Source organism: Chroicocephalus ridibundus, chromosome 2, assembly GCF_963924245.1.
Source record: "Chroicocephalus ridibundus chromosome 2, bChrRid1.1, whole genome shotgun sequence".
In the NCBI taxonomy this organism is placed as follows: domain Eukaryota; kingdom Metazoa; phylum Chordata; class Aves; order Charadriiformes; family Laridae; genus Chroicocephalus; species Chroicocephalus ridibundus.
In genome coordinates this window covers 72,350,445-72,363,259 of record NC_086285.1, presented here as the reverse complement: position 1 = coordinate 72,363,259, position 12,815 = coordinate 72,350,445, and the positions used below count along the sequence as shown (strand labels likewise).

The 12,815-nt window shown below is 42.5% G+C and overlaps 1 protein-coding gene across 2 annotated transcripts in view; it reads right to left on the bottom strand.

Moving 5' to 3' along the window:
• The window catches only part of JARID2 (jumonji and AT-rich interaction domain containing 2), a 658,143-nt gene that overhangs the window by 552,470 nt on the left and 92,858 nt on the right, over positions 1 to 12,815 (bottom strand). For both annotated transcript variants that reach the window (XR_010069928.1, XM_063325853.1), the window contains exon 2: positions 8,415 to 8,550. Coding sequence is in view for 1 of the 2 variants with exons in the window: in XM_063325853.1 (XP_063181923.1) it covers positions 8,415 to 8,550 (136 nt within the window). In the remaining variant the exon portion in view is untranslated. The remainder of the gene's footprint in view (positions 1 to 8,414; positions 8,551 to 12,815) is intronic.

Below are 12,815 nucleotides of genomic sequence, written 5' to 3'. Positions count from 1 at the left end.
ATGTCAAGGAAAAAAACTGCTGTGGAGGTTGTAATCAGACACAAGACCAGGCCCTTGAACACTGAAAATGTGCTCTCTCTAATACTCTGAAAGCACTCCACAAAACATAGTCTTGCACCTAATAGCTCAAAGCTATAGCATAAAAATAATTAACAAAAGCCTTATTCAAAGCAAAAGCACAGACAGTTTCAGAAAATACTGTTCCCTAGGACTGACTACAGTAAACTGTATTACACAGTCCTGTGTGTATGACAGACATCTCCCTGGTTTAACTCGTGACTCTGATTTTATTTCCTGTTGCATTCCTATTTTCTTAATAAAACAGAGTATGCCATTTCAATGACTGAATCTTTTACTTTCCTTGCTGCGTTTTCTGGTTATATCCCTTATTGTCTGTCCTTCAAATTAAAAACACTGATTATTTAATGCACAGTTTCTTTTTTGCCAATCATGGGCAACAGGGGAACAAACAGGAATACTGAAATTTAAACCCTCTTTACAACAGCAGCTACACATTCCAACCTGCAGAACTTTGGTCTCCATTAGACCATTTTCATAAACACTAAAATAATAATAATGATAAGCACTGGCCATCAGACAGACAGAAAGAGGTAAAAGTACCCTTCTCCCCCCTCCCATGCCTTCTGAGAACTATTGCTCTTAAACTGAGAAGCATTTTCCTGACTTCTTCTACACATACTGCTGGATTGCTACCTTTAAACTCCACTTCGTGTCCGCACCTGGTGCAAGTTTTCCATCCCTTTCGATAGCACGATCCACCAGACAAATCATGCTGTCGAACTCCATTATTTACAGCACCTTTAACAGCTGTTTAATTTTGTTCTGTTTTGATTTCTATGTAAACTACAAGTTATCTCTTAACCTCTTCTTAACACAACTCTCAAGAGCTGCAGAAAGCGACCAGCACCAACCACCAGTTCTCATCTCAGATCACCAGCATGAACTCTATCCACCCCAATCGGTTAGCTTGAAGGACGATGCTCTAAGCAGATCTCTCTGGTTTTTAACATCACAATAAAAATCTAGTCATTCAAACAAAAAAACAACCACATGTTAACAAATTTAATCTTCTTCATATGGCATCCAAATAAACGGTTGAGTTAGATGCACCGTTTGGATTCTCACCGAATATTACGGTCAAAAAAGCAGTGTGCTAAGTTATGCCTTAGTTTCACTTCTAAAATAAGCAAACTAGAATTGACAAAAGGTACAATTTTGGACAGAGCTGGCAATCCTACAAGGTAAAACCATCACCATCCTTTTGGCGGTACATGCCAGCCAAAAGGATGCCAGGGTGCAAATTTAGGCTGTCTGGCAATTTTATGGCTGCCAGATAGAATGAAGGGGTTTGCTTGTCTGCACTCAAGGGTGCTCTCCGGACTGCTGATACAAACAATAAATCCAAGGCAGCAGCTATGAAGTATGACCCTGAGTCAAGGAAAACAAAGTTGCTGTCCCCTGTTGGGATTACGGCAAAGTTTTGTTTCATGGACAGTCCATCCAATGGCTGTCACTACTACATCAATGATGTTTTGTATTTTTATTTTTTTTAAAGAAATACATAAATCTCACACCTACACTTGTGAAGGACTTCTCAACAAGTTTTTATGCTGCATCTTTTTTTGCTCCTATTTCAGGCAACTGTTGTCCCTTCTAGCATCTGAGGCTATGGTTAGACAAGACGACTGCACCAATCCTAAAGCTGTGGTTAGGCAAGATAGACTGTTGCAAACAAAAGAGACGAGTCCGGTCTCCTCCTCCTCCGGCTTTCAGTCAAGGTACACTGGCCCCTCATTTCCACCAAATGAGCACTTGGTGCTCATCTGACCTTTTGATGAACCTGTGTAGTTCATTAAACTAGAAGAAAATTATTTATTTTTTTAAATCATTTTTCTGGGCTAGTTTTCTGACGCTTTAGTACGCTGAACCAGGTGCACTGCACGGGCAGACAAACGGCAGAGCCAGTACAAGACAGGAGGTGAAAAGAGGGGAACCAGACCCATCAGCCGCTGCTGAACTCTTCCTTACCTTTCCTCACCTTATTTATTTTAGACTTGAAATAATTCAGTCTCCTACACATTATGCACACGCCTCTGCAGATTCTTCATTGCCATTTTCATTTTCCATTACCTACAATTAGCAATATGCAGGGAGGCAAGATTATTTTTAGAATTGCTTTGACTAGAAATGCACTTGGGCAATAGCAACTCTTTTTAGATAGCCATGAAATGAAGTTTTAAGAAAATTAATTACACAATTCCTCTGTTTCTCTGGTTAAAAAAATATCCACCTCTGTTATGCTTGAGAGAAAAAGGATGACGGGTGTCTTGCAAGAGAAAATTTTCTGGCGGTCTTGCCGAACACTGAAATTGTGTTAAGACAGGAGCACAATTTGGACATAATCGAATTGGGTAGAGATCACTGAGGGCACAATTTGGCCTGCAGAATTTTTATAAGTGGTGATGATGGAAAAGGCAAAAGGAGCCTGTGTCAGACGATGAATAAGCAAGTCCCTGGCAGGCTTGAAAAGGAATCCTATTCTAAAAAACAAAGAAAGGAAAAGAGATTTGGAAATTTTCAGTGGAGCCCAACCCCAACATCCTGTTATTTATTTGTTAATCTTAAAATTCACTTGACAGCAAGCACCAAAGTGAAAGTGATGTTGAGTGCCATGACAGATCTGCTCAAATGCTTATTTTCTGAACCTTTTAGATGAAAACATCTATATTTAATCACAGTTTAAAACTAGCCAAAAAGGTTGTTTACTCTGAATGTAAAGGGGAAATATTGCAGAGCTGAAAAAGGTATTTCTGTTTCTGTAAACGCATTTTAAAAATCCACTTACACAGACAAGGGTCCTTGGCACACTTACAATCTTCTACTAAAGCTTAGGAGACAGACAGACATTACCCACTGTCAACAAACGCAATTTCACATCACTGATGCAGTGAAAAGCTCCCTAGACAAATGTTAGCATAATACCTTCTTCCAGTATTTAATTGCAGCCTTCAGAAATAAGAGAGATTAAGTTACCAGTGTATTTGTACCACCACAGTGAATGAAGAGGGCTACTTTCTTGTTCAAAATTAAAGGTGGTGGTCCAGCCTACATGCCTGCATCAGCGAGGAAGGAGGCACGCACCGCTCTGGGTGGGCACGTAGGGATGCAGCTAAGACAGCGGCGCTTCCCTGAGCGCTGCTGTGTTTTTATCTGCACAAGTGGGAAGAGAAGAGAGGTGGCCTCAACCCAGAGAAGACATGGTTGCCCTGCTGCCAGCTGCTGCCACCCCCACATAGTTGGCTTTTGGCAGACAATGCACAGCACCGAGCTGAATCACCTGGCTTAGTTGTGTTTAGGCATTTCTACCGCATCTGTCACAATTTTTACACAATGTCTGGGGTACCATCTACATGGCCAGGGAAAAGAGGTTTCACCAACAAGTTGGAGTTGGATGAACCCAGCCCCATGCCACCTTACCACCAGGTAGCTTCATTTTGACATGGCCCACTGGAGAGCGTTGACAGAAATTCCTGTGCAGTGAGCAGGTAACACTTGAAAAATCTGTGCAGCAATGGCAAAAATAGCTATTTCCAGATAACGCTGCTGCCTGCCCCAGCCGGACTGGCCAGCCAATGCAGCAGCCAAGGTATGGGTAGACCCAGGTGTCGGAGCAGGCTGCTGCCGCTGGGTCCAGCGCTGCACTTCGGCTGTGGGCTGCCTCAGACGCTCTTGCCTCTCAGTTCCAAGGTATGTCATTTTTGAAAAAAGCAAGCCTCCAACAAAAGTCACATTAGCTTTTGTGTGGGAATGTCTGAGAGCAGGAGCAGACGAGCACAAGGGAGGAAGAGGCACCACAGACATCTGTGAACCAACCACCACCTCCATCAAAGTGCTGACATTGTTCCTGCTCTGTTTAAAGAACATACATAAATGAATAAATTTAACAATCCTAAATGTAAGGTGAAATGTCTCAGAATAGCAAAACTACATATTTTTACTCACCTCTTGATTGACTAAATGAGCAAGACTTCCAACTTCTGCCTTGAACCAAAGCATTTCCTCGCGTACATTTGATATCCCAACTAGATCATGTTTGCCACAAGCTTAACCTAGCTGGCATGTTTGGAAATTTCCATGACACCTCTCTAGGACAAAGTATAGCTGCTGAAAATGCACTATTTGCTTGAATAATTCTGACGTCTGGTTTGTCATCTCTGTAGATTAACTAACCACCTTAAACAAACAAGAAAACTTTAGCCCTTTTCCTATTTACAAAACACTAGCACTTTTGTATCACAAATTTCTTGTTTATCACAAGTTTTGATAAAAAGAATTTAAAACCTTATGTCACAAAAATTTGCTTTATGATATACTCTTTTGAGGGTACTGGATTTATTCTTAAAAACAGAATGCAAGCAATAATTACATCTTTCATTGCCTTTTTTACAGCCTTATCTCACATTCTAAGCTACATAAGAAGAAAACAATTTCCCAAGGGAATTAGCTTTCCTTTTACATGAGGATCTCTGAAAATTGGTATCACAATTCCAAACACCAATCCCTATTCTTAAAATCCTAACACAAATGACAGGCAGCAGTAATCAAAATCACTAAAGAGGTCCCTCTGGGTTTTCCAGCACACGACCTTGTTTCCATAATCAGAGTTCCAGTATCCCATTTAGGGCTGCAGAAGGTTTCTCGACAACCTGCAGAATCATCTCTTTCAGATTTTATATTCCCACATGCTGGAGAGGAACAAGTAGCAAACAAAGCCATACTGTAGGGTATCATTCTGTACTCTGTGAATATCTAGAGTCAACATAAACATGCATTCAACATATCCACTGATACAATAGCTACAATACACCTGCTCGTCTTTCTCTGAAATCCTAGCTTGGGGTGGGAAATAAGTGTAAAGAAAGCAGAAATACAGTTAGGATGAAAAATAACTGGCAGCACAACACGTAAGTAGAAATCATCAGGTGAAAAGGAGGTATAAAAAAAAAAAAGGTAGAAGTAAGGAGACCTGCAAATACACCACCACCCCAAACAAAATCCCTCTAAAGTACGGATTTCAGCCACAAACAGAAAATGGCAGGATTGTTTTCAGGATGACAAATACCTTTAATAGTGAGGCAGAGACAGCCAAGGTACTATAATACGTATAATCTCAAAAAGTAATTTGAATTTTTTATTTTAAATTTTATTTTACTTTTATTATTCAGAGAGGCATGAAAGTTAATTGTGTCTGTGCCACCATCAGCCCATCTTAGAGCTTGCAGAAACTTTAGTACAGAAAAGACTCCTGTTAATGGGTTCATTTCTCACATTTAAAATGGACTTGCTTTTTGCACTATCAATCAAAGAGGCACCATTATTCCGGCTACCAAATCATTAACAGTGATACTACTGTACTCACCAGCTGAAATAGCATTGACAATCATTTTTCATTTTCATATGAGTTTAGTTGTAGCTTGGCAAACACTGGCAAAGCAGCTTTTACAGCATGTTTATGCAACTTCATCCACTTCAAATCCATAAAAACTTCTTAAAGACACCAGTTGCAAGGTCTGTACTTTTCTTTCCTCTATTGCCAAAAGTAAGTGCTTTCTACTGAAACAAATTACAGGTCGCAAGTCTATAAATACATAAATTTAAGGGATGGCAGTTATAAAACCAGAACAAAGAAACTCTCTCTGCATTACAGATGGTGGCACTAAGTTTAAATCCTGCTACCTATTTGTTTGCCATCCCCTGAGCTCCCAGGAGTACGTGAGACCAATCCACACTTCCACATTGAGCAGGGAGCTCGGAAGGCTTGAACCCCACTCAGACCCCTCCTTCCCAGTCCTGGAAAGGGTTAAATTTGCTAGGTACCAGAAGGTGATCTATTCTATTTTCAACAGCTGAAGGCGCAATACCATTTAGAGTTCACTAGGGACAGCAACAGGATTGCGCTGCACGAACCCTACACTGGATGCAACCCTTTCCATCATGTTTGCAAGGCAAAGCACCCTAACCAGAATTAAAGCCAGGGGGGCCCAGCTTTACAGAGGCACTGAGAACATTTAATTTAAAATTATTTCAGCTAGATACCCCCCGCCCTCCTCCCTGAGGGCTATGGGTGCTGAATATTAATAAAGAGATTGCTCATGTAAAACCCTATTTAAACTGCATGCTACTTTTTGGAGTATCTCACAAGAAACACTGGTTGTGGCCTGCATGTTGCAACAAAGGACACATGCAAGGAAATATTTTTTACTCCAACAGTATGAAATCATGGATCTAAGGCTCACTCTTAAAATATTACATTTTCCTAAATCCAAAATCATGGATCTAAGGCTCACTCTTAAAATATTACGTTTTCCTGAATTCAAAATAGCTCGGTGATTTCTTAGGATGACCTGCTTTTTCCTCAGTCCGCAGAAACCTGTGGATTTGAAAATACATGGCTTCGGTTTTTTTTAAAAGATGTAACAAACAAATTGCATGTTTAAATTGATTTTCTTAATGTAACCACACAATATCAATCCTCCTCCCTTTTGCAAAGCTTTTTTCTCTGTATAATTAAACAGCGTTCCAGATATCAGTAGATAAAAAAGAGCTTTTAGACAGTGATGCTGAAAGAGAGCAGTGCTGAGACAGGACATTTAAAGAATCATTTAACAAACAGAAAGATTAACACAGAATATCATTCTGGTACCAAAAAAAAAAAAAAAAAAGGTCCAGATCCCAAAGAACTGATCACCTAGTTCTGTGAAGGACAAAAAGCACCTAACACTACAGTTCTGAATGCAAGAGGCAAGCTCTGAAGATGCGAGCCGTGCTGCTGCCAGAGGAAGCTGGTGGCATACTCTGCGTCTGATACCTGCATCGACACAGCATTCCCAGCCAACTCACTTTTCATCTACGCTGCCTTTGGAGAAACTAGACACCATAAAAACCTCAGTCATCCTGTAACCTGGCACACTATCAAAGCCTCCTAACACACAATTACTGTGCTTCACGCCTTTAGACTTTTTTCCTTTGACTAAACAAAACCCCCACAATGGAATAAGAAACTTTCCAAGAGAAATTGTGTTTGACAGAAGATCAATGATGCAGAGGTGTCGGAGGGAAAAAAGCCAGCACTGTTTTGTGTACACCTCCAAGCTTATTAATGGCTTGCTGCTAAAGCTAGATGCCCCTTCCCATCAAATCAGTATTTGATATTATTACTGAACTCAGAAGTCTGAGGTCTTCTTTAATCACATTAAGGAGTTTGCAGTTGCTTACGCAATACAGTAACTTTATCATGCTGCCTGTAGCTATCCAGCCATTCCCCTAGGTTTTTGCCTTGTCAGCAATAACACTCAGTGAAAACGCAATGAAATTTGACTCACCATGTCAAAAATGCAAGCTACATATAAATATGAATAACCTACCAAGTAAGCACCCAGCTGCTGCTTTAATGCATTAGCACATGTATAGTTATGCACATGCCTAAAAGGAACTGCCATAAACCTCCATAAAGAAACAAATAAGCTCTTGTGAGTGAAGAGAAAACTGTAAGCCTGCCCAGAAATCTGAATCCTGCTAGTCATCACTTTCAAGGCTCAAGCCAGCATGACAAAGCCTTTTCAAGAAAGGGTCCTGTATCAGAGAGTGAATCTGAAAGAGAAACACTTTATATTCACCTCTCAGGACACCATGGCTTTTTTAAGCAAGCTGCGAGGGAAGTGGGGGGAGCAACAGATAATAATTGGCCAAAGGATTAAATAAATAAAATTAAATTTCTTTCAAGCCCCTGTCATCTAGGTTTGTCTACATCTCCTTTTAAAGCCTTTAAACAACTGCTCTGTGAACCACTGAACTAGGGGAGTCCGATGTCCCAGCATTTGTCCCCTAAATCTTTTTACGTAGGTCCTATGCCATTTCACCTCTAGACAATAGACAGCATGGACTGAGATCACTCCAGAGTTACAGATGCTGGTTAGACAGTTTCTTGCATGTAAATGGCATAGAATTGGCAAATTCTGTTTAGCTGTCCTTCCCCAACATAACTTGGGGAGTCAATCGCCTTTCAATGGATACATTCTCCGTCGACATACATAGCACACCAGGTAGCAGGCCCGTCAGAGGAGCTTCCTTCTCTACAGCAGCCTGACCCTGTCCTCCCGCCTGACACTTACCCTCCACCCTGATTCCCATCTCAATCAGTTCACCAGAAACCAAAACATATGGATTGTTCAAACCGGGCATTTTAAGCACTTAAGAAACAAGTTCTTCTGTGCAGATCAAAAGGGCATGGTGCATGCCAGATGGTGCACTGGTCTCCTTCCTCACTACAGCAGAAGAACCATATTGAAAAGGACTGAGTCCTTCCAGCAGTCAGTACCACAGGGGCAGCTCACCATTCACTGCCTTGAGGCTCCCACTAATGCCATCGCCGTGCTGCCGCTTCTGTGCGTTCTTGAACTCCTTCAGAGATAAATACAGGACCTTCCGCACCACTCTCTCCTCTGACCAGGGAATCCCATCGCTGTCATCCTAAAAAAGAAGGAGAAGATTGAAAGGAGATATTAGTTGTATGCATCTGAAACAAAATCAAAATAAACAAAACCCAATAACCTAGGGCTACACAGATTATTTGCAATAAAAAAAAAGAGAGAAGCTGAAGAAAAATACTGTGTAAGAAAATGCAACCTAAACTCAACCAGCTCTAACAGAGAACAGAAAGATAACTACAATCATCAAATCAGAGCATTAGTCCCTCTAATCCTTTATCCTGTAAACAGCAGTAGCTGTGTACCAGGTGTTAGACAGGAGGTGAAACTTATTTGTTAAAATCCTCATAATGAATCCCTTATGGAGAAATTTATCAGAGCCAGGAAGTGCTCTCCCAGATAATTAAGGGCAGGGAGGGGGGAACCCACTAAATTTAATGTTGCAGAAATTTAAGAGGTAACTTTTGTGAACCAACTTCTCTTGTTGCCGTTTTGGCCTTGATTTGTGCCTCTTGGCTAAGGATTTTTTTTTTCTCTGGTTTGGTGATTTGCATTTATTGTAGCGTTACAATGAAGTTGTATATTGATAACAATGAAGTTACTCTGAATTTATCTCAGCATAAAGCAAAGTGGAATTTGGCCCCCGGGGCATATGTTTTCTACTTTATTTTTAAGAGACAAATGCTATATTGTCAAAAGGAATACTAGTGCATGTCATATTTAGTACTTGCTTTAGTTAAAAGATTAATTCCCTGGAAAAGCATTTCCCTAAAGCATTTAGCATTCAAATAAATTAAGTCAGCAAATTGATATAAAGACATAAGTGAGATCAGGTAAGTCATCATATTTTCATAAGCCCTATAATTGTCTTGGGGTCTTTAAAAATCACTATTTGAGCATTCTTGCCCTTGAATTCCTCAAGGGCTACATCACTGCCAAGCAAAAAGATTAACGTTTCTAGGCAGGTAAGTGTATCACGGCACACTGCCACACTCCACTGGAAACCCCAAAAGCCCCATCAGCGATCCACGCCAGGAGGTAGGAGAGTTTATACCATCTTCTGTGTCAAAGAAGTGACCAACGCCATCAACCTCAAAAAAAATAAGCATAGTTTAGGGTGACCATTTTCTTTGCTCTTCTAGTGAGATATTGGCATTCAGCTACTGAATCATGATCAAAAACATTCCCCCCCTCCAAAAAAACTGAATGACAAATTACTTAAAGGGGGGAAACAAAACAAAAACAAAACACACACACACAAAAAAAAGGCAACACTACCAGTGCAGTGAAAGCAGCCGGCATTTTGGCAGCACGATGTGCATTTCACACAAGCTACTATACTTTGAACAAAGCTGAGCTATGCCCAGGGAGCTTTACAGCGCAGGCAGCTCTGGGCCAAGAAAGCAAACTTTGTAACCCAACACCCACAGCAACCGGGGGAAAAAAAAAAATCTCCCGACAAGCATTTTAAAAGGACTAGTACATCCAGTTATTTTGTCATCAGAGGTTTACACAAACAACGCCGGCTTACCATTTTGCTGCCAACACAATTTCAGCCCTAACCAGAAGCGACACTAAACATGGCAGGGCTGCAGCCTGCTCGATTTTAACAAAGCTTGCCCAAAGACAGCCCATTTACATGCCCACTGGCTGGTAGGTAAGGAGAGGAAACCCAGACAGGAATCCCACAGACAAGGGCTTGGCGGGATGTCACACATTTCTGTTGTCACAGAAACTACTTATTAAACCCTCAAGGGAATCGTGCTCAGTCAATAAACACTCATAAGCACCTCCGGCACCCATGCTTATTATGGACACAGGCCTGCAGACACCACTTGCTCTCTTTACTGCCATTTGTACAAATTCCTAATAGAATGGGCAGCAAACGTGAGGAAGAGGATGAAGAGCCCTCTGGCCAGGCACACTGCTCCTGACTCTGCAGCCCAGAGGAGTTACACAGCAACCCGCCACGAGGCAACAAAACTATCAACCTGTATTTTTATATACTTTAAGCCAAAGCATACACAAGACGTGTTAACGATTGAGCCCAGTTAATCCAAGCCGTACTCGGAGACATGCCGCTTTCCTGAGCCCCTGTCAGCCCGAGGCCTCTCTCCTGTGAAACACCAGGCCCGTCCTGAAGCCATGAACAAACCCCTTCCTCCACCAGAACATGCAATCCCTGAGGAGCTGGAAACTGCATGAAAACACCCATTGGTTCCTGTTCCCACTGGCCCCTTCATCCCTGCTAAAAATGCACCCACAAAAAAAAAAAAAAAAAAACCAAACCAAACCCCAAAAACCAAGAAATTAATCCCACTTAAACCCACTTTGTCACGACAGCTTAGTGCAATGAGAACACGGTTGGCGTTCACTGTGTCAGTAACGACAGGGTAAAACCCGCTACCAGGATTGACCTTTAAATCGGTATGTGCCGACCAAGGGGCCAACAGCAGCCGGTAAGTCACCGCTGGCAGGTAAGACCCACGCCTGGGGACACGCCAGCTACAGTCCCTCCTGCAGGAGGGAGAGAGATGATCACCCTATACCGGAGGCCTCTGGTCTAAGCCACCTGCTCAAGGTATTTCTGTGAAGGGCCTGAAGTCATCTCCCTCTTCCCAGATCACATGCTGGACATGCAGAAGGACAGCGTGCAACCCGGCATCCTATTTTCTGAGGGACAAGGCCACCGAGATGTCTTCCTGGTGCCAGCTGGAGGCTCCAGCCTTGCTGTAGGGCTTCTCACCGGCCCGGGGGCTGCGTGGGCTACAGTGCCACCAGCAAGGAGACAGGTCCCAGGAGGCAGACCTTCTTCAGCAACCCTCCCAAAGCAACTCAATAATATTTCATACCACGCTCAATTCACAGAGCCATCAACCGAGGTGCCCATGGGAGAGTGTCTCCACACCAGAGCCCAGCTGTGCCGAGGCTGCAGCCATGGTCCTGTCTACACGGCTCTGTTGTGGGCTTTCCCCACACCCGTCACTCGGCTTGAAAAAAGGTCCTCAAGTTCCCCAACACCGTGTTATCCAAAGTCAGCAAAATAAGGGGCTAAGCCGCTGCCAACACCCGCATTCACGTGGCTCCATAGGCAGGAGCAATAAAAAGGTTTCACAATCGTCGACGGCATCTTCCCCTGAGCCTGCGGCACAAAAGCAGCCGCAAGCCGGAGAGCAGCTGACTCGGAGCCCAGCTGAGCTGCTGCTCCGCCAGCAACTCAGCTCCAGCTCCCGACACATTTAACCATAATTACATGGGTCAGATCGTCTCTGCCTTGTCACACCAGTGCAGGGAGAGCCGCCGCGTGCCCCGCTCTGCACTCACACTGCCAACAACTGGAAGAGTTATCTAACTCTAGCAAAACAACACACACACACCCCTAGAACCATTTAGAAATATCCTCAAGTGAAAGCCTTGAGGAATTTAATCTATGTAACTTCTCAAAAACAAACAAACAAAAAAACCCTCAAAGGGACTGACTCGATCGCTGCCTTTAAGTATTTCCACAGGGAGTAGAAATTCGATAATAGATGGCTCTTGAGGCTGGCAGAGAGGGGTATAATATCATCCAACAGCTGGAACTCAAATTCAGAAAAATGTAAGACAGAATTAAAGAACAATTTCTGCAACTGTGCAAGTAATTAGCCATTGAAACGACTTACGGGGAACTAATGGATTGTCCATCATTGACTTAAACCCAAAAGAGGACTGAATAGCATCTTAAACTGTAGGTTCATCACAGCAAGCCCACAGCCTTCACTGTGTAGGTCAGCCAAGACGACTTCTGCCTCCCAATCTGACAATAAAATTATTTTATAAACTCAGTAAAGAAGTCACAGACGCAAACAACCAGGGAAGCCCTGGGGCAGAATTAAGAAAGAGAACCGCATCATTTCCTTTAAACTGAAAAAAAAAAAATTAATCATGCCACCTTCTTTGTTATACCATTTCAGGGAACCACGCGTCATACATTTATATCTGAACTTCAGCTACCAGTGCAGCCAAGCAACAGTTGAGCAAGTTCAGTCCGAGGGGCCGGGGAAGAGGAGCATAACCTCCCTTTACCTACGCAGCACGTTCCTTTACAGGATGCTATCTCACAGATAGCACCGCAGCTCGCTCTCTCTTTTCTTGTTCTCCGCCTGGCTGGCAGCTTGCTTTCGGCTCTACAGTTGCAGAGATGATGCTTGTAGAAAAGTGCAACAGGCTACTCCCACATACTGCTAATTTGGGAAGAAATATATACGTGTGTGTGTGTGGTTTTGCTATGTGCATATTAAATGTATATAATGCTATAATGCTTTAAAT